General features: G+C 38.1%; 3 protein-coding genes across 3 annotated transcripts; 2 read left to right on the top strand and 1 right to left on the bottom strand.

The window, feature by feature from the left end:
• The first annotated feature begins 3,871 nt into the window (after positions 1-3,871).
• Positions 3,872-7,319, top strand: LOC141783728 (cannabinoid receptor type 1B-like). The gene is made up of 2 exons (XM_074661184.1): positions 3,872-4,199; positions 4,891-7,319. The coding sequence occupies exon 2, from the start codon at positions 4,967-4,969 to the stop codon at positions 6,386-6,388; it is 1,422 nt and encodes a 473-aa protein (XP_074517285.1). The 5' UTR covers positions 3,872-4,199; positions 4,891-4,966; the 3' UTR covers positions 6,389-7,319.
• Positions 7,320-9,347: 2,028 nt separating this feature from the next.
• LOC141783491 (akirin-2-like) lies at positions 9,348-14,989 on the top strand. Its single transcript, XM_074660827.1, has 6 exons — positions 9,348-9,537; positions 9,820-10,002; positions 12,322-12,465; positions 12,587-12,736; positions 14,122-14,193; positions 14,333-14,989. Exons 2-6 carry the CDS (start codon positions 9,822-9,824, stop codon positions 14,341-14,343), a joined length of 558 nt encoding a protein of 185 aa, XP_074516928.1. The 5' UTR covers positions 9,348-9,537; positions 9,820-9,821; the 3' UTR covers positions 14,344-14,989.
• A 579-nt stretch (positions 14,990-15,568) lies between these two features.
• On the bottom strand, positions 15,569-23,996 carry orc3 (origin recognition complex, subunit 3). Its single transcript, XM_074661076.1, has 20 exons — positions 23,847-23,996; positions 23,687-23,744; positions 23,508-23,605; positions 21,855-21,993; positions 21,210-21,314; positions 20,913-21,079; positions 20,670-20,815; positions 20,305-20,464; positions 19,493-19,606; positions 19,216-19,349; positions 18,900-18,963; positions 18,684-18,800; positions 18,463-18,542; positions 18,031-18,164; positions 17,464-17,558; positions 17,264-17,361; positions 17,015-17,156; positions 16,816-16,932; positions 16,441-16,520; positions 15,569-15,825 (listed from the first exon to the last, which is right to left on the bottom strand). The coding sequence occupies exons 1-20, from the start codon at positions 23,868-23,870 to the stop codon at positions 15,720-15,722; spliced, it is 2,178 nt and encodes a 725-aa protein (XP_074517177.1). The 5' UTR covers positions 23,871-23,996; the 3' UTR covers positions 15,569-15,719.
• Between the last annotated feature and the right edge of the window lie 907 nt (positions 23,997-24,903).

Raw genomic sequence — 24,903 nt, 5'->3', positions numbered from 1 at the left:
GAGATGATGCACATGACTCTTCTGTGAAAGAGATGGAGAAACATGCAAAATGATATTGAATAAACATTATATTTGGGTCTTTTTTCTCTTTGCTGAAATGATTTGAATCGAGATTGGCTACAGTATGAAGTGTCTCCAGCTGGGGGGGAACAGAATATAGAAGTGGCAGATTAGGAAACTGTCAGTGTTCATCCACAACCTCCTCCCCTTCTCTATTTATGCATCTTTTCCTCCTCGTCCGCCCTCCCTCTCTCCCCACTCTCTCCCATCTTCCAACCCCTTGACACAAACACATCAGAGACAGCCTGCTTTAGAGTCTCGTCTGGTAACATGCTGTTTGTAAAATGCTTCTTGCTCTCTGGTTTCACGAAATAAGTAACTCATGTGCAAGACCTTAAAGAAAAATGTATGTTCTTGCATGTAAGTGTATTGCTTAAACGTGTCTTTTGGAAGATTGGCGCCTGCGTGGACTGAAAGTAACGGTTTCATAATGTAGACAGCCGCTCAAATAACAACTGACTGTAAATGGAGAAGGATCAATACTAACTGAGATGCATTATGGTGCTTTTTCTCGAGGAACCCTGCTAAAAATCAATCACTGTAAATCACTTGCAATATTCCCCACCAAAGACAGATGGACGTGAAACAATAGCAGCAGCAGCCTCCCATAACTGCACGGCCCACATGGCGGAAGAGGATTTAGAAAAATTGAGACAGCTTTGTCTTCGAAATCTCTCCCTCGCTCACTGACGGAGAGAATGACACTGAAATATTGACGATAATTATTATGATGGATGTGGATACCCGCCTCCCTGCTTTGAGAGATGAAGGTTGTTACTTTCAAGCCAAACCCACATTAAAAAAACTTTATCCTGCTCAAGAGGAAAACAACAATGAGAAATGAAGCAGTAGTCGCCCTGCAAATATCTGAATTAAATTCATTGACAAGATGCTTCACTTACACTTTCTGTCTGTCTGTAAACTATCTTCATATTGGATATACTGCTCTGCCACAAGTGATCAATAGCTGCTTGAATCTGCTTCAAACGGCGCATAACAAGTGTTCAGTAATTAGTTGGATGACTCCTCAGCCTCTTCTGTTCTGCCAAAACTGGAAGCACTGGCATCGTGTGCACAGTCTTTCATTGTTTTCCTATGATGTTGCATCGCCAAATGTCATGTATTTTCCACAACAAGATACATGTAATTTGGGAGATAGCTCTGCTGGGAGTGCATAGTGGAAATAATTGCGCAGCTGCGCAGGACAGGAAAAGGACTCTTAATAGTATGTGCATGTGACCCCCAACTGCAGTCGATAAATAGATAAATAGAGGAGGATATTCAGAATGGACTTTAAGTGGTGCTGTGGCTTTGCACTAAAATGACTCTTTATGTCTTTTTTTATTTTACTATCAGCATGAGATTACTGTAAAATTCATATTACACAAGCAGTAATGTAAGAAGTATTTCACATCTTTTACTTAATTAAAAGTAGCAATACTACAATGTAGATATACTCTGTTACAAGTAAAAGTCCTGCATGTAAAAGTATCAGCAACAAAATGTACTTTCAGTATCAAAAGTAAAAGTACGATGCAAAACTGCTCTTTTCAGAGTGATATTAAGAGATATTTCATGATTACTGATGAATTAATATGTAAAAAGCATGTTAATGTTGTCAAGTTAGAGCTATTTGTAATTAGGGGTGTAAATAACAAGTTTCATCACGATACGATATATGGATTCTTTGGACAACGATACAATATTTGCTGATATCACAAAGTTTGCTAGATACGATTTTTATTTGATTCAATTCAGGGGCCTACGATCAATATGAGACGATATGCCCATTTAGCCTTTTCTGGCCACATTTGAGGTGCATCTGGTCAACCTGCTCGGAGGAGTACATTAAAATATAAAACATATAATTTCCTGTTGCCAGTAGGGGGCGCTGACCAAATTTCAAGTGCATGGGCGCTAACTATGGCCCTGATCCATTGAAGTGTCAGAATGAAACTGATTGGAAGGTTTGTGTGTGTGTGTGTGTGTGTGTGTGTGTGTGTGTGTGTGTGTGTGTGTGTGTGTGTGTGTGTTAGTCAGCCTGTTCTGATTGGCTAATGTGAATCACCTGTCTGTCTAGCAGCAAGCAAAGGTTGCCGTGGTGATGGCCACTGCTAAGTACCCTCAGTGAGACAGCTTATAATAGGAGTTAACCAGAGACATACATGTCATTAAAGTGCTTCTCTGACTGTGACTCCTATTGCTATTTTTATGAGTCTTACGATGAGTTAGGACTCTCTGATGAACATGTGGTGTGAAATTTAGTGTCATAAATGAGATCTCAGCAGCAGTTTCCAAAAGTAGTAACTTTCCGAAACCTCTCTGCGAATCTCTTAGAATAGTCGTTATCATTTCGCACGTTTTGATGTATGTTTTTTACAGGTGTTGGTGTTGTAGTGCAACAAAGTTTTAGGCGGAAGACGAAGAAGAAGAATTTAAACCCGCAGGATTATAGATCACACTGGAATTATGCATTTTTTGTTTCACGGGTCCACGCTGTAAAACATTGTTAAATACAATTGATTTTCAAATGCTCTCTATCTGTGACTGACCGTATACTTTTCACACAGCCCCGCCCCTCTTAAAATCCCAACTAACTTTATTTGCTGGCGCTTTATAATAGTTTGTTCATTAGAGATCTAACAGGGAGTTATAAACTTGTATTTCTGTCACTTCAGTGGTTTTTCAGAACATCTCACCAAAGGACTGCAGCTGAGAAAGAACCAGCTGGCGAACACTGGCACGTTTACAGAAACGTTGATTCATGTGTGATGTCCTTATAAATGCAGAAATGAGATGGCTAATTGACCCAAAACATTAATAATGTGACTGTGTGGGAGATCATACTGCGCATTTCTTTTTCTTATCATGCATAGCCCAAATAACATATAAAATATGTCCTTTATGTGGTGTAAAAACAATGATTTTATGATAATTATTGCAAATGGAAGGGTTACTAAACCAGATAATGATCTTATATACTGCACTAGAACTTTTACTCTTGTGTGTTATATTCTATTTTAGCTTCTATCCTAGCTTTTGTTTTTAGCTTGTTTTTATTTTCTAATCTTTAATGTTTTTGTTTTTATAACTGTTTTAATTATGTCTTAATGTTCTTTTGCACTTTGTCGCAATGTTCTTTAATGTTTATGTAAAGCACTTTGAATTGCCTTGTTGCTGAAATGTGCTATACAAATAAAGCTGCCTTGCCTTGCCTTGCCTTACTACCTCAATGCTTCAATGATAAATAAAAGAAAGGCGAAAAACAGCTACATAATGTTTCTTTAAACGGTAAATTAACTGTAAAACTGTGAAATTAATTAAAAAAATCAGTTCAAACTGTATTTTTCATTAACAGCACAAAGCTGTAAATGTCAGCGATAGTATAATAATGATAATTTTACAGTAACATAAAGGCAACCCTGCTGCCAGTTCTTTACTGTTATTTTACTGGGAAATTCTTAACAGTGTAACCCAAATAACATATAAAATATGTCCTTTATGTGGTGTTAAAAACAATGATTTATGATAATTAATGCAAAGGAAGGGTTACTACTTCAATGCTATTGGGTTTTAGTCAAGAAAAATGCATTTAAATAGAAAATAAATGTCTGACATTGCAATAATTATTATTATTATGATTATTGGGAGAGAGAACAATGAAACATGGGTTAGAGGCTGGTTTTTCATGTGTCGCCTGCAGCAGCTGTTTTGCCTCTTGTATAAAAAGGTGTGGATGATGCTCATGCACTTTCTGCTGCGCTCACGCACACCTCAGACCACGTGACCAGCAGGCGCACAAAAAGCAGCCTTTAACACCGCCCGCTCCCACAAACACACGCACACACACACACACACTCTCACTCACTCCACTCCACCGGCTGCATGCCCAGCTCTACTGTAATCTGACATTGACAGTATATATCTGGGGAGTAAATACACGATCATTCCCATCAGCAAATCATCAAAACAACAACTATTGTAATTTCACTCTGAGGCTTCCGGTTCTTTGTGGAGTTGCTGCAAACTGTAGTTGAAGAGACAACAGACTGGTTTACTCCCAGTTTATCTTATTTTGAATTTATTTATTTATTTGGCGTCATGGATCGAAGGAAGATGTTTGTGCTGAGAAAATCAAGGTAAGTTTTTTTTTTTTTTATCTTTTATTTATTTATTTATTTTTAAAAGTGATTAATTTCTGTTATTTTAATGTCTTCAGTCGTGCTTAATGAGTATTATTGTCCAATATATCAGCATATCTTTGATCCAAACTGCTTTTTTAGACACAATATTAAATATTTTCTATCAACATTTTTTTATTATTATTATTTATGTTTAATTGTTAACCAACACTGTTTCTGTTTCTGTCTTATTCCAGAAAAAAAACTTCATTTTCTTTCAGAATTAATATCATCATTACTGGACAGATATGTGCACTCTTTATGTTGTTCCTCCCTTGATGCCTAATTAATCCAATGATTATTGAGAGAAAGAGAAGAAGAAAAAAAAACAGCTTAATGCCTAATGACCTGCTTTAATTAATAAGAAAGCCTGTCTGTCCTACATACTTAATGCAATGATTTCCCCCGAGGCTGCACAGGTTTGTCATCAACTGTTCAGTTTCCCACTATTGTCTGGGATGCATCTGCTCTGGAGTCAGCTGGCTGATACACAGATTCCCCAGCAATATCTCCCAGCAACAAATTGATTTTATTAAACATTGATGTTCCTTAATGTATTCAAATGTTTTAATAATGTAATAATATGTATTTTTTTAAAGAAATTATTGTTTTCTTTATGGAAAAAATTCTCCTTTTTTTTTTTTCGTAGATGTCCTTTTGCGTGGATCTGATGCTGTTACACCACACTCCTCCCCACTGAGCATCTCTACAGCCACAAAGCAGCCATGACGTTGGCTTTGCATCGGATAGCAGGCACCACAATCAGTACATTAACAACGGGCGTCCAGTATCTCGGCTCCAACGACGCCAGCTACGATGACCCCTCCGTTGACTCGACTCTAATCAAGAACCGATTCCACTTTGAGAAGCCTCACTCCGCCTCGATCAGTAGCTCCATCCCTGGAAATAAGGGGGTCATTTACAGCAGCCTCTCTCCCATTTTCCCCACCAATGTGTCCGACTTCCTGCTGGGCAATGGCACATCTGTGGAGAGCGGCGGGGCGGCACAGTGTGGGGAGGACTTTGTGGACAACATGGAGTGTTTTATGATTCTGACTCCCGGTCAGCAGCTCGCAGTCGCCATCTTGGCACTCACCCTGGGTACGTTTACGGTGCTGGAGAACCTCATGGTGCTGTGTGTGATCATGCACTCCCGGACGCTTCGATCTCGGCCTTCCTATCACTTCATAGGCAGCCTGGCTGTGGCGGATCTGATAGGCAGCATCATTTTTGTCTACAGCTTCTTGGATTTCCACGTCCTCCACAGGAAGGACAGCCCCAAAATGTTTCTCTTCAAGCTGTCCGGGGTCATCGCCTCCTTCACCGCCTCCGTAGGCAGCCTGTTTCTCACTGCGATCGACCGCTACATCTCCATCCACAGGCCGATGTCGTACAAACGCATCGTCACAAAGACTAAAGCAGTCATTGCCTTCAGTGTGATGTGGACCATCTCCATCGTCTTCTCGCTGCTGCCGCTGCTGGGGTGGAACTGCAAGGTTCTCAACTCCGTCTGCTCTGACATTTTCCCTCTGATCGACCAGAAGTACTTGATGTTCTGGATCGGGATGACGAGCATCTTGGTCCTGTTCATCATCTACGCCTACATGTTCATCCTCTGGAAGTCCCACCACCACGCTGTCCGCATGCTGAGCCGCAGCTCCCAGAGGAGCGTGATTGTCTACACCGCGGAGGGGACTAAAGTGCAGACGGTGAGGCCCGAGCAGGCCCGGATGGACCTTCGCCTGGCTAAAACCCTGGTTCTGATCCTGGTGGCCCTCATCATCTGCTGGGGCCCGCTTCTAGCCATCATGGTTTACGACCTCTTTGGGAAGGTGAACGACTTCATCAAGACTGTGTTCGCCTTTTGCAGCATGCTCACCCTGCTCAACTCCACCGTGAACCCTGTGATCTACGCCATGAGGAGCAAGGACCTGCGCAGGGCCTTCGTCAACATGTGCAACATGTGCTGGGGAGCGACGCAGACTCTGGACAGCAGCACAGAGAGTGACTGGAACAGCAGGAGCGTGAGAGGCATGGCAGCAGGCGGGGCGGGGAAAGATGGAGCCGGCAGTGGAAAGACTCGAGTAAAAGTAGCCCAGGTTACCGTTTCTGGAGTGACTGATACTTCTACAGCAGAGCCGGTCTAAAAGACAAGCCGCTCCGCTCTGGTACAACTGTGACGTTATTGTAGAATAGCCCCGACCCTCCTAGTACACTGCTCTGTTACTGTGAAATGTGCCAAAAAATGACTTAGATACAGAACTTGAAGAAGAAGTTTCTGTTGCTTTCAAGCTGAAATCTGTAATATTTATGGTGGAGTGTGATGAGACACTAAGAACTGTGCATTATCTCTTTACGCTCTTATTGAGAAATGGTTTGTTCGGTTGCACAAGTCTGAATGACAATGCCAATTTTATCTAATTTCATTCAGTAAACAACATATTCGATATAACACTCTGCTCTGTCACCTTTTCGATAGTTTGAATATGCATAAAGTTACAGATTTCAGCTTCAAGGAAGACAAATATGGGTTCCCTTTTGTTCTTTCTTTTTTCCACATCACACCATAGAAACATTGTGGCCGTAATTCAAGGTGAAACTGTGTCTACCTTCATGCAACATGTCAGTTTTGAATGACAGCACACTGCTTGTAAGTAAAGTTAGCATCCATTAGTGATTTAAAATCAGCTACTGATGATTTTTGTAAGGCCATAATATTGTGCAATTTGGCATTTTAATGTTATTTTGCTTTATTTATTGTATATTTTTTTTAAAACTTGTACTTTGCAAAGCAAAATGGTGAGTCATACTTTGGCTTTTTGATCAAATCAAAACTTTAGTCTGTAGTGATTTTGGGAATGTTGCATAGTTGCTTATAACACAATGTGCTTGTGAAACAGTTACAGCATTTTGTGAGAAGCTACACTTTGGTATTTCTGTGACGCATCCGTTGTGCCATTGTGTCTCATAACAGTGTGTATAAGCAAGGACGTGAGTTCAATAAATATATATTTGTCTATTTTTATCATAATTTTGTCAACATACCTGGTGTCTTTTTTTTCCAATAAAATGATGAATTCTCAGCAAACCATCACATCCGTACCTGCGGATGATAGTGAGTGTGTGTGACTGTGTGTTAATAACTGTGGGCCAGACCTTTTTGGCTTGTCTGATTATATTATACTCAATTTAGTCCTGTGATAGTCTGGCGTCCTGTCCAGGGTGTACCCCGCCTTCGCCCAATGTCAGCTTGGATCAGCTCCAGCCCCCCCCCCGCGACCCTGAACAGGATAAGTGGTTACAGATAATGGATGGATGGATAGATTCATCCATCATTATACATCAACATTATTGTCATTGCACTTAGTACAAGTACTGAGACATACAAGTACAGTTTAGCGTCCAACCAGAAGTGCATATGTAGAGTAATGTTCAAATGCATAGTGGTTAAAAATGAATATAGTGCAGGGTAACTCCAGTAGCTTAGTCTAGGAAAGTGCACTGTGTGCATTATTATCTGTCCTGCAGACCGTCCTCCTTTGTCCCCCTCCTTTGTTTAACTTGAGGGCAAAAGACAAATACACAAAAAAAAGAAACCAGCAGCAACAAGACAGACGGACAATTAAAAAAAACTTCTATTTGTTGTCTGACTCTTCTAAACCAGAGTCCTATATAAATTGCTGTAGTTTTAGAGCAGCAATACAACTCTTAAAGCGGTTCTCAGATTACATTTTACTATAATAAATCTCATTTTTTTTGTTGCTTTAATCCTCACAGTGCAAAGAGACTAAACTTTGTTTTACTGAAATATGCCTTAAATTTAAAGAAAAAAGCAAAAGCTTGAGAAAAGCTACTGATAAATAAACATACTTTTGTGTACCAGAATATAGATTTTAAGTCTTGAGATGTGACCTTTCAGTGTAACACTGCCCTCCTGTGGTGATAAAAAGAGAGACTTTATTACTTCCCATGGACGTTGTAGTTAATTAAATAACATAATGAGGCTATAATGTAAATAAATTAAATTAAAAAGTTTCAGATGATGTAGGTCAGGGGTCAGCAACCTGTGGCTCCAGAGCTACATGCGTCTCTTTAGCTCCTCTCCAGTGGCTCCCTGTGGAGTTTTAAAAATGGAAATGAATAACTACTTTTTGTTTACATTTGAACTTTTATTTATCATTGTTGTAGGTCTATGGTACGACGGTACGACGGAGTATTAGGGCCACATTGAGGAAAAATAAATAAATCTGAGATTACGAGAATAACGTCATAATATTATGAAAATAAAGTCATAATATTATGAGAATAAAGTCGTAATATTATGAGAATAAAGTCATAATATTATGAGAATAAAGTCCGTAATATAATGAGAACAAAGTCATAATATTATGAGAATAAAGTCATAATATTACGAAAATAAAGTCATAATATTACGAGAATAAAATCATAACATTACGAGAATAAACTCATAATATTACGAGAATAAAGTCGTAATATTATGAGAATAAAGTCATAATATTATGAGAATAAAGTCGTAATATTATGAGAATAAAGTCAGAAGTTTAAGAGAATAAAGTCGTAGTATTATGAGAATAAAGTCATAATATTATAAAATAGTGATTTTACATGTGATTTTCATTTTTTCTCGTAAAGTTATGATTTTATTTTAGTAATATTACGACTGTTTTTTCCCGTAAAGTTATGACTTTATTCTTGTAATATTACCACTTTTTTTCTCATAATAATATGAATTTATTCTGTAAATCTCAGATGTTTTTTCCCCTCAATGTGACCCTAACACTCCATAGTACATGTGCACTTTGGCCCTCACTGCATTAGACTTATATACTATATACTTAGACTATAAACTGTGTTACCTTCATCACAATGATCAAATGTTTTGCAGCTCCAGACAGATATTTTTTTGCCTAAAACAGCTCTTTTGATAGTAAAGGTTGCTGACCCCTGATGTAGGCTATACTTTGGACAAGATTAACCTTTTCATTTAGCATCTTTTTTTACTTGTTTCACTACATCACCCAGAATGCACTGCGGGCTGCATTTCACACGTGACGTCAGGAGCCGGAGAAGCCGACAGCCCCACACACACACACATATATATGAAAAACAAGCAGCTAAGTAGCTCACCGCTAGCAGCTAGCTCTCCTCTCCTCCTCTGTCTAGCAGACAGCCGGCTGATCGGCACCTCAACTTTTTGGGAAGCAACTTTTTAGAAACAACACGAGTTGTTTGTTGATCTCCAGTTGGACAGACAACAACTTTACCCACCTAAAAGGTAACACATGATTCAAATGTACACCTGTTCTGACCAACAAGCTAACGTTAGCTTTGTTTTCTTTTTCATTCTTTGCTAGTTAGCTGTTAGCTGGCTTCGCTAGCAGATATGTAAAGCCTCAGCTGCGCAGTATGCTTAGTAGTCCTGTTGACACTGTGTGATTAGCAGGTCGTGTTAAAGAATAGCCACATGGTTTTGCAGTTAATTGATGTTATCTCTTCATCAAATGTCCTGTTTTTGGTGTTTTGTGCTCCTCCATCTCTTCTCTTTAACACCCTGAAGTCATGGCGTGTGGAGCCACCCTGAAGAGGACCATGGATTTCGATCCTCTGATGAGTCCTACGTCTCCTAAAAGACGGAGATGTATCCCCGTGTCCCAATCATCCTCCTCCTCCTCATCCCCTAGGAAGTATCTGAGCATGGAGCCCTCGCCATTTGGGGAGTCGTCGTCCAGGCTTAGTGCAGGTAAATGGTACTAAAGTTGGCCTGCTTTGGTCAGCAGCCATGCAGGCTTTAGAGGCATTAACAACACGATGAACAACACTATAATACACTATACTATAATATACTATACTATATACTATGAGGACTTTAAGAACTTTAAACATGCACTATCTGCAACCATCTTGGACTCTAACCACTGGCGCACTTTACACTTACTTTACACTATACATCCTATATACACTTACTTTACATCCTAGACACACTTACTTTACACTATACATCCTATATACACTTACTTTACATCCTATACACACTTACTTTACACTATACATCCTATATACACTTACTTTACATCCTATATACACTTACTTTACACTATACATCCTATATACACTAACTTTACATCCTATACACACTTACTTTACACTATACATCCTATATACACTTACTTTACATCCTAGACACACTTACTTTACACTATACATCCTATATACACTTACTTTACATCCTATACACACTTACTTTACACTATACATCCTATATACACTTACTTTACATCCTATATACACTTGCGTTACATCCTATATACACTTACTTTACATCCTATATACACTAACTTTACATCCTATATACACTTACTTTACATCCTATATACACTTACTTTACATCCTATATACACTTACGTTACATCCTATATACACTTACTTTACATCCTATATACACTTGCGTTACATCCTATATACACTTACTTTACATCCTATATACACTAACTTTACATCCTATATACACTTACTTTACATCCTATATACACTTACTTTACATCCTATACACACTTACGTTACATCCTATATACACTTACTTTACATCCTATATACACTAACTTTACATCCTATATACACTTACTTTACATCCTATATACACTTACTTTACATCCTATATACACTTACTTTATACTATACATCCTATATACACTTACTTTACATCCTATATACACTAACTTTACATCCTATATACACTTACTTTACACTATACATCCTATATACCACTTACTTTACATCCTATATACACTTACTTTACAATATACATCATATATACACTTACTTTACACTATTGTTGTTGGCCTGCTTTGGTCACCAGTCATGCAGGCTTTAGAGGCATTAACAACACGATGAACAACATTAATATGAGTATATACTATGAGGACTTTAAGAACTTTAAACATAAACTATCTGCAACCATCTTGGACTCTAACCACTGGCACACTTACTTTACACTATACATCCTATATACACTTACTTTACAATATACATCCTATATACACTTTACATCCTATATACACTTACTTTACAATATACATCCTATATACACTTACTTTACATCCTATGTACACTTACTTTACACTATACATCCTATATACACTTTACATCCTATATACACTTTACAATATACATCATATATACACTTACTTTACATCCTATGTACACTTACTTTACACTTTACATCCTATATACACTTACTTTACATCCTATGTACACTTACTTTACAATATACATCCTATATACACTTACTTTACATCCTATATACACTTACTTTACACTATACATCCTATATACACTTACTTTACATCCTATATACACTTACTTTACATCCTATATACACTTACTTTACACTATACATCCTATATACCACTTACTTTACATCCTATATACACTTACTTTACATCCTATATACACTTACTTTGCACTATACATCCTATATACACTTACTTTACATCCTATATACACTTACTTTACATCCTATATACACTTACTTTACACTATACATCCTATATACACTTACTTTACATCCTATATACACTTACTTTACATCCTATATACACTTACTTTACACTATACATCCTATATACCACTTACTTTACATCCTATATACACTTACTTTACATCCTATATACCACTTACTTTACATCCTATATACACTTACTTTACACTATCCTATATACCACTTTATAGACAACATATGTACATATTACATTTATTTATTGTATTGTATTGTACTCTGTATCTTTTATATCTCTATTATTGTTTTTTTTTTAAATAATTTGTGTATACCTTTACCTCTCCTGTGTTTCACTCTGTTTTGCTGATGTTGCTGCTTTGACACCTGAATTTCCCTCCGGGGATTAATAAAGGTTCATCTTATCTTATCTTAATAAACCCAGAAAACAAATATGCTTATCAATGTTTAAGTTATGTTGTGGACTCCTATAGCATGACAGCTGTTTTGTCTTCACTAATGGACCATTCTCTGTCTTTTTGTTTTACTTTCTTTTGTCCCCACTAGAACAAATCCTCAACAGCATCAAGCAGGAGTACAAACGCATTCAAAAGAGGAAGCATCTAGATGGAGGCTACCAACAGTCAGACTGCTGCTATTCTCCAGAGTCCCCATCCCAGTCGTCTACTATGAATGTTTCCAGCATGCCAGGTTGGTTGAGTAACAACACACTGCCTCCAGAGTTTCTGTGACGTGTAAACTGAGGCAACCAGAAATACCACACACCACGCCATGATTCTTAGTGGGGTTCTTTTTGTTTGATTTTGTACAGGAACGTCCTCTGGAGGCGTTTCTCCGACTAGAAAAGAACAGCCATTATTCACCCTCAGACAAGTTGGAATGATCTGTGAACGCCTGCTGAAAGAAAAGGAGGAGAAGGTGCGGGAGGAGTATGAGGAAACCATGACCTCAAAACTGGCAGGTTGGTACATTGAGCAAGTTACGACTCTCTCTCTCTGAACATCTGAAGCTAAAACCGAAAGGTATCCAATTTCACATCACATTTGAAAAGCTGGAAGCAGCAAATGTTTGGCATTTCTGCTGATAGTTGATTAGCAGAATTGTTGTCGGGTCAACTTTCTGTCGATTGATTAACGTATGTCTCTTTGCACATTTTATTTTGATTATCAAAAATGATCAATATATGAAATTCAGAATTAAATCTATAAAATGCCAAATTATAATTGATACCAGAGCCCGAGATGTGTCTTTGAATGCTTTAATTGTCTGAACAGCAGACTAGGCAGATTGGAGCAAATATGATTTTAAAAAGTTATTTTTATAAAACGGTTACTATATCCTGACAGTAGTGCTGCAGACAGGTAATCTGAAAAACATCATGTGTCCTCCGGTGCTCCTAATGGCATCTGCAAGATTTCACAGACCGGAGGAAAACAACCAATCAGAGCCGAGCTGAAGCCTGCCGTCTCTGAGCAGCTGTCAATCACTCGCAAACTCCGATCAAACTAGGCAGCGCTGATCAAATATGAATCAATATTCTGTTACTGTAATGCCTGTTTCTCGCTTCAAATGTTTTCATAAATCATCTTGTAGTGTACTGTTTAGCTGTAAAATGAAAAAGTTTGTGACCCGGCAGCCATGTTGAGATCAGTTGAGGAAATACCAAGCACCGCCCACCAGCCGGAGCACACTTTCTAATTTTACAGCTAAACAGCACACTACAAGATGTTTCTGAAAACATTTGAGGTGAGAAACAGGCATTACAGTAACAGAATTTTGATTCATATTTGATCAGCGCTGCCTAGTTTGATCGGAGTTCGCAAGTGATTGACAGCTGCCTCCGTTGAATGAACAGCCAATAGGAACACTCTCTGAAATGACCTGTGATTTTCTAAAGCCTGAAAACAGAGCCATGAGGAGGTGCAGAAGTCTAGTTTTCTCTCAGAACACTTGAATTACAATATGCTGAAAGGTTATTATGGAATTTTTACCCAATGATGCCAAAAATATTCTGCCTTCTGCAGGTTTAATTGTCTGACCAGCTGTCTAAACCCAAAAGTTATTAAACTAAGTGTGTATAAAATGAACCAAGCAAACAAATCCTCAAAATTGTGAAGCCGTAATAGGAAACTGTTTGGTATTACTTCACTAAACCAGATTTTAAATATGGGAATAGATTGATTCCTGACCACAGAAACTAATTAGTAACATGTGTGTGACCTGTATCATAGTTAAAAGACAAGTGTCTGGGGAAATTATTATATAGAAGACTAATTCCAATAATGCACATAAAGCTTCAGTTAGTTGTACAATATTAATTTTTATTTCCTGTCCTGTACGTTTCAGAACAATATGACACCTTTGTGAAGTTCACACATGATCAGCTAATGCGACGATTCGGGGAGCAACCTGCAAGCTGTGAGTTCTTTCATTTCCACATTCCTGCCTCGCTGGCAATACTGTGTGTGAGAAAGTCTTGGATCTCCGTTTGAGTTATTCCTTTTGAAGTTTTAAAAGTCTGGTTTCTGTATTTCTGTTTCATCTCCCTCTTCTCCAGATGTTTCCTGAGTGTGGCCCAGAAATCTTTTTTGCAAGACGGCCTTTCTCTTGCTGCAAGCTATCATGTGATATCTCAAGAAAGAAGAAGAAGAAGAAAAAAAAAGCTCATCCTTGTAAGAGATTCAGTTTAGCTAGTTTAAATGAAACTTTTCTTACTGTGCCATATTTCTGTCTTTGGGCAAAGGTTTATATGAAGCTGTTGTCAGTTGTTACCACTCTGTTGTTAGCAACTAGGTGCTTCCTTATGTAAATGAATGGACCCTATCTCTACCAGTGGCCTATGTTCCTCCTGCTGTACGTGTATCTACAGTTTATCTCACTTTTGTAATGATTCCCAGCATTCCAGGCTTTGTCACTTGTTTTCTGTTAGTTACATGTAAATATGATAAAGCAGTGCGAGAGTTTTACTTAAAGGTTTGCTGGTCAATCTGAGAGGGAAGTGGAAGAAACGCAGCAGAACAGAGCGAATACGTTTGCAGTTTGTCCTCTGTTCATTGCTTTTTAAATTGAGCATAAAGTGGGCTGATTTGATTTTTAAATTTTTTTTTTGTTCTCCCTACCAGTGTTTTTATTTATTTTGACTTTTGTTTTGCTGGTATCACTTTGAAACCAATGTACTTATTGGAAAAACAATAAAAATCTTTTAAGAGTTGAATTGTTTTGATGGATCTTAGACATTTCTATGGTTCTAAAGTCAATGACACCACCAATTGTCTATTAACTGTATTATGCATCCGTATTTGAGCTGTGCCTTCGGTATAGGAACATATGTGCTCAACTATACTAATCACTGCAGATACTACTATAAATAGTTTGTGGAACATTCAGCACCCGATATGATTGTACTATCATGATAGAGGTACATTATGTGTTTAAGGCTGCAACTAACAATTATGTTCTCAATTAATTGAATAATTCGGTCTATAAAATGGTGAAAAATGTCGATCAGTGTTTCCCAAAACCCCAAATGACGTCCTCAAATGTCTGTTTTTGTCCACAACTCAAAGATTTTCAGTTTACCGTCAGAGGTGTAAAGAAACCAGAAAATATTCACATTTAAGAAGCTGGAATCAGAAATTAGACTTTTTCTTAAAATAAATTACTCAAACCAATTTAATCCATTATCAAAATAGTTGGCAATTAATGTGAATAGTTGACAACTAATTGGTGAAGCTCTAGATGTGTTTTCTTAATACACAGTTATGAGTCAAAATCAACATGCATGGCACCATGATTATCAGACAATATTCACATAATTTTATTAGAAGGAAAAATACAGTACAAAATATAAATCGAAGTCAAGTTTGATAAGAGCTGGGATGAAGGGAGACCGCAGCCACAGATGTACGTAAAGTGTGTGTGGTTTGTTTTTTTTAAGTGTTGGGTCAGCAGCCTCCCCAGGTGAGTCGAGCCACGTGGTCGGTCTTCTGCTTGGTGGACTTTATGAAGCCCAGGAACTCGAGCTCGGACACGGCTCGGATGAAACGAGCGCTAGAGAACAAGCTAAGGAAGCAAATTTCTCAACTGTGTGTAATACTCTGGAACAAAAAGTAAAATAATTCAGATACAATCACCACTCCGACCGCCTCATCTGTCAAGACACTTCATCGTATGAACTAACTTGTGTTACATGTCCCTAAAGCAAACAATTAGTGTTTTTTTGGTCAAAAATTCATCACAACATTGGTGGGATTGCATGATCAGAAAAACATGTTTGTAGATAAAGTTATGGAATAGGGATGCAAAACCGAACCATAAAAAACTGAACTGTGGACTTGTTGAACCGTTGCACCACTATTGAATACAGGCCTGCTAATTATCTGATGAGTTTCCAGAGACATAGAAGAGGCAATTATCTGAACATTGATCTACTTGACCATTAAGTAGGCTGCTTTATTCCATGTAGAATATCAGTGTTTTGGCTTCATATAATATAGAAATATTCATTACTTTCAATTAATTTATATATTTTGGAGTTCAAACATAGAAAGAGTTGTTTTCTTCTCCCTAATGAGCAAAACAAACCAAACCGTGACCCAAAAAAAACACAATACAAACCGAACCGTGGGCTTATTGAACTGTTGCACCACTATTAAAGAAGGATACTGTTTGACTTCATCCACTTTCCCAAAATTGTCAGAATCTGGGTTGTTACCCTCAGCAGCAGAAACCACAGTGGCATAGGCCTGAAAACAAACAAACAGGTTGTCATTCATGTCAGTATCCAGACCGTGCTGGGCCAATATTTTGATTTTCAGATCAATAACGTGACACATTGATCCTCGGGATCAATAAAAGCCTCTAGAGAATGAAAAACAAACTTCCGACCATCAAAGTTTGTGGGGCAAAGGTGCTGTTATTGTTGGGAGGTTAAATGGATGCTGTAAAAACATCATTATCATATCTTGTTTTTTCCTTAAAGACTTTGGTAGATGTAGTTGAATTAAATTATTAGACAAATTATTCTGTATATAAACTCACTTCCAGCCAGTCGTAGAGGTTTATCAGCCTGCCGCACTCCAGGTGGAGTTTGTACACGAGGCAGATATCAGGAGCGGCGTTAGAGACGGTTCCATCCTCAGTCTTTAGGCGCTCATTCTGGAAGAAGATGCTCCAATGAGTACTTTCAGTTGCTCCTCGTAGTTACACACTTGATGCGATGAAGAAGAGGCACACGTACCTGAAGATAATAGTAGGGAGTGTTGAGTGCAGCCTGAATGGAGGTGCGAGGTGCTGCGTTGAGGTGGCGTCTCACAGTGGCAGAAGACGTGTAGTAGCAAACTTCATTCAGTGTCTGAGACTCGGGGGGAGACAGGTGACTCCTGTGTGGGAGATGGAGATGTTAGCCAAAGAAGAATTTCTACCTTATTTATGGAATTCAAATTGTATAAAATTATTTTCAGCAGAGCAAGAAGGTCATATGTCTCACTTCACTAAGCCGTCGATGAACTCCAGAGCTTCGTTTCGCAGAGCCTCGAACGGACTCAGTTTCTTGGATCTCCGAGTCTCGTTCATCTCCAGCAGCGTCTAGAATACGTGAGAATAATCACACAGTTTATGGATTGCACACAACAGCGAGTTGGAGAATCTCTTCACATAACGTTCTTCATAAAAACCATAAAAACAAACCTTCTGCAGCTGGAAGAGATCGGTTTTCTTTTGAAGATTTTTCACTGGAGAGGTGATGCTCTCTTCCACACTGGGGGGAGGTTCAGCAGCTACTGCTGTTAAGAACGAGACAAAAGAATTTCAACAAGTGTTTTTGCGTATTCATTACTAGTTAAAGGACAGTTTAAGAAAGTTCTCATTTCATCTTGAACCTCATGGCTATACACTTCTGTTGGTTGTACATATTTACTTACTCTAGGTTTGTTTTGTTTTTTCTTTTACTACCATGTATGCTTGCGAGTTTTGTGTATATAGATATTTTTTGTGTTATATGTTCTTTTTGTTTTGTTTGCTTTTGATGAGTAATAATCTAATTTATTTGTTTAAATAGGGGAGGACTCTGAATACACCTTCCAGGCTTCTTTCCTCTTCTTTTCCTCTCAAATTACTGTTTTCTCCAATTGTATGTATTTTATATCCAAATAAATAAAACTAAACACCTCCAGTAATAATGATCTGAAAACAGAGACTAATCCAGAGTGAACGCAAAATGTCATGTTGGTGCTACTTCATTTTTTTACTACTTACTGTCCAACTGCTTAAATTTGGCGAGCATTTCTTCCAGCTGGACGAGAGCGCTCTTCATCTTCTTCGACTTGGCAGGCTGCAGAATCTCCGCACACCTCTGTAGCAAAGCGACCAGCATGTCTTTAGCCAGCATCCTGGAGGGAAATTGGCACACAAGGTTTACAACTGAATGGTACAGCGGCACCCCAAAATCAGACTGGGTTGTTTTTGAACTAACGCCTAGTTTGCTCTTCATAAAAGGCCAGCGTCAAACAATAAAAGCTGTTTGGCTGTATATTAATGGCCATTTGGCCACCAGGAGGAGCAATAATCATCTAAATATCCTGGAATATGTTGTGGTGAAATGTGTGAATAAAGTTGGCTAGAAAGGAAGAAGTACTGTTTATTACTACTTCCTGTTACTAACCATCCAGACCAAATATCCAGACTTACTTCAGAAGCTTCATGGCTGACTGGTAATCCTCATTCTCTGATATGTTCTTCTCCAGACATATTAAATGGAGCTCTCTGATCTGTAGCACACACACATAATTCAGTGTAACATCAAGGCAGTTTGAAGAAAAAAAAAAAAAAAAAACTGATACCATTACGTCAACACTTCAAATAGTTTTCAAAATGTAGTTTTGTGCACTTCTAGAGCAGTGATTTCTTGCCTGCTTTCCGAGGGGGTACCGAGGTAACGATGAGGTCAGAGTGTGGAGACACCTCAAGACAGGATAATAGTTCTTGTGATATTTGCGGAGGTCTTTTATCAGCTTCTGACACACCTCCTAAAAAAACAGAGAAACGTAAAGCATTAGATTCTGTCCAGGTATGTGCGCTCATTATTGGCTAATGCCTCAGATGAAGCGATAAAACAAAGAATGCACCTTTAAGTGAGTGTCGTCCGTGAATAGATTCACTTGTTCCTGAGGTTCCTGCTTCTCTACATACCTGGGGAGAAAAACACACAGGTTAGACTCGATTTTAAGACTTTGTAAAGTTCTACATTTGAAAAGGTCAACCAAACAATACAACAAGCTACTAAACCACATACAACAAGCCAAGTTACCGGTTTGTTCACTGCTTGCAGCCAAACTAAATGGTATATTTACACAGTTTGATGTTTTGTCTGCCAAGTCTATTTAGAGTCATTGCACACGTGAAAACCAAATTGTGTGTGTGTGTGTGTGTGTGTGTGTGTACCTCTTGAATGACGGCAGCTGCCTGATCCCCTCCAAGTCGCTGTGACCGAGCTGCATCACATTAAGCAGAGCCGCCTTCTTCTTACAGCACAGCACACTGAGAGGCTGAGAGTGAAAGTGCTCCAACATGGCCAGCTGCACCGAGACAAAGCACAACACAAAGTTAGTTTAGCACCATGTGCGTGTGTCTGAATTAAGACACGCGAGTCTACAGACAACCGGTACAAACGGAGGATAATACACATATTGAATGAAGTATTTAAAAGGCTACTCTGTACCTGAACGCCCTTGATGAAGTTTCTCACTGAGAAATCGTGGTAGAGGAAGATGCTGATCAGCACCTGCATCACTTTACCGTTGAGCTTAAACGGGAACTGAGGTGTCAGGATCAACTGGAAACGTAAGACAAGACAAAAAATGCAATTAACTTCCAGGGAATTCACTTATACAATAGTCTGGTAAAGAATTTGATTGGAAAATGTGCAACTTAGATTACATTTTACAGTGCAGGTGATCATGTTATTGTGTCTATCGCCTGTATCTGAGTAGCCAAATCTGTCCCTCACATGTTTACAGATGACATAGCAAAACATAAGCTTAATTCAATTCAACACATTCTTTAAATTCTCTGAACACCCACAGATTTGTTTTCAGTTATTCTGGCAGATTAGAAGATGGTCCGGAGTTTTGATGGGAATTTATTAGGTCCAAATCTTCATCTATCAATAACAATGATAAAAGGTATAATTTGTCCCGCTGTAACAGGTTCAACAAAGCTAACAGGAGACTCAGGAAGATGTCACTCAATTAGCCTAAACACGCCCACACAGTCCTGAGGAGAGGTCTGATCAGCCAGGTGAACTAAAAACACCTGTGTGGATGTTCAGAGGATTTAAAAGGCTGCACTGTTCCTAATTTGGCTCCTCAACACAGATCTAAATCCTCTGATACAATCTCAATAATGCAGAACAGCAGCAAAGATGTCGATTTTGAGCTTCATGAAGTAAAAAAAAAAGTAAAATACCTGCACGAGTTGGGAGTTCACTTTCAAAATGTAGAAGTAAGAAAAACCCTGTGAGTGAAAAACTACCTTGTCTATGACTGTGGCCAGGTGCTGTGTGCAGGAGAGGGACTGGAAGAGCTCTATACACAGCAGGGAGGACACAGAGTGGGGCAGCATGTGTTGGATGGTGCTGGGCGATGTGGCGATACCGAAGATGAACATCAGCGGGAGACGTTCAATGTACCGGCTGTGGAACGGAGAACATGTCCGTGGAGATACCGTTTTAACATTTCAACTTACAAAACTGTAGCAATAAAAGACCAGATATTTTTCCTCAGTGGGTCACTTGGTTTAGCACTAGTTCAGATGTATGGGAAAGTGGATACAAATCATGATCATTTTATTGTAATTTCGTAAACAGGAAGAGGCTGATGCTCAAAGTTTCTAGTTACCTGCAGATGAGTATGAAGTCCTGAAGAACTCTTGGGTTGAAAGCCTCCAAATCTTTGAAAATAATGACAACGGGAGGCTGCTGCTGCTGCGGATCATCTCTGACAGGAGAACTACGCTTTTTCCCAGGAGTATCAGTGTTGGATTTCTGAAAAACAGGGACAAACATGCTTTTAGGTGATCAAACTCTTTTTATGTACCTAATTAAAAATGTAAAATCATATAGTTATGCTTCATGGTCGCACCTTTGTTTTGGCATTGTACCAAGCACAGAGTGTACTGAGGGAGCAGTGCACACTCTTGTGGAGCTGAGCAACGCTCTGCTCAGCCTGCTCCTCTTCCTCATCATCGTCCACAGTCACAACGGTGCCCATTAACCTCTCCAGGACCCTCTTCATCAAATGCTTCAATGCTGAAATAATAAAAAAACAATATAAAGACTTGAAAGCAAATCCCGTAATTGTGGTATATGACAAAATAGTTGCTACTATTACTATTCTAAGATACAAAGTTTCTTCAAAATCACCCTCCGAGTCCCTTACCTCCGCACTCTTTGGCCTGTACAGACGCCACATGCGGAGTGACAGACTGCTGGAGCAGGTCAGACAGACTCTGGAAGGTCATGTCGTGGTCCGGGACATTCACGCCTTTGGAGAAAAAAAAACAAAAAATGCATGACTCAATGTTAGATAGGGATTCAAGACACCCTCCAAAGGCATACCACAAGACTGTTGAAAATAAAGAGAGGGGATGATTTGTTTCCGTTATATTCTAAATGGGCAGTTGTTTGGATAATCAGTAAGCAAATGATATAAGTTACTAGGGGTGTAAATCGCAAGTTTCTTTACGATATGATATTATATTGATTCTTTGGACAACGATAACATATTTGCCGATATCACAAAGTCTGCCACGATACAATTGTTCACTACAAAGTGCCCCATTTCTCATGTTTAAGCACTGTTTGGATGTTTAGGAAGGAGGTGCGCTTGGACGGAAATGGTGACACAGACGTGCCATGGGACTTTCAAAATAAAGGCGTATCTTAAAGATGATGATATATATATATAAATTGATTTTTTCACTTTGCATCGATGATATTGGATCGTTGATCACAGAATCAATATATCGATCCATATTGGTGTATCGTTACACCCCTATAGGTTACTGCCTCATCAACAACATACCGAGCACCAGAGCCGCTGTGGGAATCTCACTGGCCCTCATCTGTGATGCCCAGTCGCTGTGTTGGCGACTGGAAGAGGACTTCCTCGTGAAGTCCAGCAAGCTGTCCAAGATGTTCCTGTTGAGTTCATCCTGTAAAACCTTACAGGTAGCAATAACATATATTTGTTAAAACTTGTTCTTTTTCTCTTACTAAATTCAAATCCATAAATTGTTTCTGAGACAATGTTTCTGTTTGGGGCTAAAATCTTAAAGGTCCCATATCATGCTCATTTTCAGGTTCATACTTGTATTTTGTGTTTCTACTAGAACATGTTTACATGCTGCAATGTTAAAAAAACAACTTTATTTTCCTCATACTGTCGGCTTGAATATGCCTGTATTTAACCTCCGTCTGAAACGCTCCGTTTTAGCGCATTTTGACGGAATTGCAACAGAATTGCGTTGCAAGGAAACAGCTTGGGTCCAGGTTTACTTCCTGTCAGCTGATGACATTCACATACGCTGCAACAGGAATTAAACTGGGACACCTTTAGAATGTTTACTTTTAAAATTGTGTCAAGGGTCTAAATATTGTATATTCGTGACATCACGAATGGGCAGAAATCCTGACAGCTTGTTTCAAATGCAGAGTTTCTGAATACGGGCTGTGTGTATTTCCCTGTGAATTGAGTGTTTTGATACTTTCACAGTATTTATATAGGACTTAAGCCTGTTTTATAATAAAAAAAAACATGAAAATCTCACTTTTTTTATAATATGGGACCTTTAAGGCTATTGTTTACCATGTAAACATTACTCAAAAATAATGCACTGTTCACTTGCAGAATAAACTCATTTCACAGCAGTGATTTTGACATGTCATAGCAGAGTAAACACAGGTGTAATTGATCAAATTAATTATGGCCCCATTCTATTTAGTGTGTCAGTGAGCCAGCATGCACAATACCAGAGCCCTGGTAAATGGAAAAGGGACATAATTAATGTGTATTAGTCCCAAGCATATAAAGATGATGCTCCCTTATAGTACTATTAAATATTATATAATAGTTGTAGTATACGCAATAGTATTAGTTTTAAACATTTATACCAGGATGTAAAGTTTAATATGTATGTACCGGTATTTAGGCATTTATATGGCATATTTAATATTTAGCTATATCTGTAAAGTGTTAATGAATATTATAATATGGGTCCTGGCCAGGACTTTTTTTATTTTGTCCTTTTCAATATCATTAATAATAATAATAATATTATAATAACAATATAATTAATTGCCCTTTAATGTGTGATTAATGTTGTGTTTTATAAATTATTTTAATTTGATCATTTTAACTGAGTAAAGTATCTTTGAAATGTGTAATTTGTGTGTTGAGAAAGTAACATAATGAATTAATTACACCTGTGTTTAGCCTGCAATGACATGTCAAAAGGGCTGTTGTGAAAAGGTGGTATCTCCTGTTTTTGTCAACATCTGGTTGTTTTTGTGACACTGCTTTTGGTTCTGTATCATATATGCTGTTGAGACACCACTAATGGTCCTTAAAACATGTCATATAATATATAAAAATGTATCAAATAACCTTAATGACACCACAATATTAGAGAAAGAAGTTCTGTTAGTTGTGCCACATGTTTTTAATATCTCTTCTTACCTCTGTGTCTGTTTTAATCTTGTCCCATAGATCCTGACACAGCATGAATCGTGTCTCACTGTTCTCAGCACCTTCACAGCCATGAATGAAATGATCCTCTGTGGAGGAGAAAACAGCATCAAGGTGAGTGTTGTTATGGGAAGTGAAGATATTCTCCTATAAACATTAACATAACTCACCCAAACTGAGTGTCTTCTTCTTCTTCTTATTAGCACTTGGCTTGAAAACAAAGCAGCCCTGAAATATCAAGTTACAAACAGTTAACTATGAACATGAACAAGGTTAATTAAACACTGATGTGAGGTTTAATGTTAACATAACGTCTGAATATCTCGTTACCTTGGATACAGATGAAGTAGACATGTTAGGCTCGTCCAGTCAGTGACGCTGCTGGTGCTGTATACAACAAACTAGCCACTACTTCCCGCCAATGTGACGTTTACGGAAAGAGTTGTGTTCAGGTAACAAACGGTTTACGCAGCGTGTTCATAGTTTAACGTTAGCTTAGCTTGGTTAAGTTATCGTGCATGATTAAAAACTTTCATAACCAAACTAAACAATGACAAATGCGACCTTATTATGTTGTTTCTAGTTTCTAGTTCTATTGTTTTAATTGCGGTGGATTTTTTAAAACTTTGCTGATTTTGAACACCCCCGACCCTTTACAGCATCCCTGCTTTCCCTGGGTCATGTCTAGAAGGTAACCCGAAAATTGTGAAATCTGATATGGGACCACAAAACTCTCGCGAGACTCGCTGTCCGACGAACTATCCTAACGAACCATAAACATCTCGCGAGAGTTTCCCCAGTTTGCTGGTCCCCTTGACTTGACCGTTTCCCTGTTATGGCCTCTTTGCAGTGTTTAATGTTCATATCCGTAGGTGACCCTCATTATAAAGATGATGCTCCGTGATACCACTAATAAAGTTATTATATAATAGTAGTAGTATACGCAACAGTAACACTTTTAAACATTTATACTAGGATGTTAAGTTTAATTTGTATGTATTAGATATTTATATGGCATATTCAATATTTAGCTATATCTGTCAGGTGTTAATGAACATTATAATATAGGTCTCATAAAAACAGAGACCTGGCCAGGACTTTTTATATTTTTCTGAGGGAAAAATATAAAATATAATGAATATAATTTAATATAATTAATTGCCCTTTAATGTGTGATTAATGTTGTTTTATATATTATTTTAATTTATGATCATTTTAACTGTATAAAGTGTCTTTGAAAAGCGGTTTAAAAAATATATATTATTATTAGCAATATTGTCTTTAGTTAGCATTGTGCATATTGTATGGCATTTCTCTTTATGTAAAAAATGTTTTACTTGGATTTGTAATGTTTTTTAAAAGGACATGCTTTGGTACAAGAATTTGA

The sequence above is a fragment of the Sebastes fasciatus genome, chromosome 15 (genome assembly GCF_043250625.1).
Source record: "Sebastes fasciatus isolate fSebFas1 chromosome 15, fSebFas1.pri, whole genome shotgun sequence".
Taxonomy (NCBI): Eukaryota; Metazoa; Chordata; class Actinopteri; order Perciformes; family Sebastidae; genus Sebastes; species Sebastes fasciatus.
Note: the sequence above shows the minus strand (reverse complement) of the source record. Positions and strands in the feature narration are given on the sequence as shown.

Excerpts from the sequence above, each read along its gene's own strand:
- LOC141783728 (XM_074661184.1), top strand. The coding sequence starts at position 4,967 with ATGACGTTGGCTTTGCATCGGATAGCAGGCACCACAATCAGTACATTA.
- LOC141783491 (XM_074660827.1), top strand. The coding sequence starts at position 9,822 with ATGGCGTGTGGAGCCACCCTGAAGAGGACCATGGATTTCGATCCTCTG. Across the intron at positions 10,003-12,321 it reads GTCGTCCAGGCTTAGTGCAG|AACAAATCCTCAACAGCATC; the intron begins GTAAATGGTACT and ends TGTCCCCACTAG. Across the intron at positions 12,466-12,586 it reads GAATGTTTCCAGCATGCCAG|GAACGTCCTCTGGAGGCGTT; the intron begins GTTGGTTGAGTA and ends GATTTTGTACAG.
- orc3 (XM_074661076.1), bottom strand. The coding sequence starts at position 23,870 with ATGTCTACTTCATCTGTATCCAAG. Across the intron at positions 21,080-21,209 it reads ACAGGCCAAAGAGTGCGGAG|CATTGAAGCATTTGATGAAG; the intron begins GTAAGGGACTCG and ends TTATTATTTCAG. Across the intron at positions 17,362-17,463 it reads ATCTCTTCCAGCTGCAGAAG|ACGCTGCTGGAGATGAACGA; the intron begins GTTTGTTTTTAT and ends CACGTATTCTAG.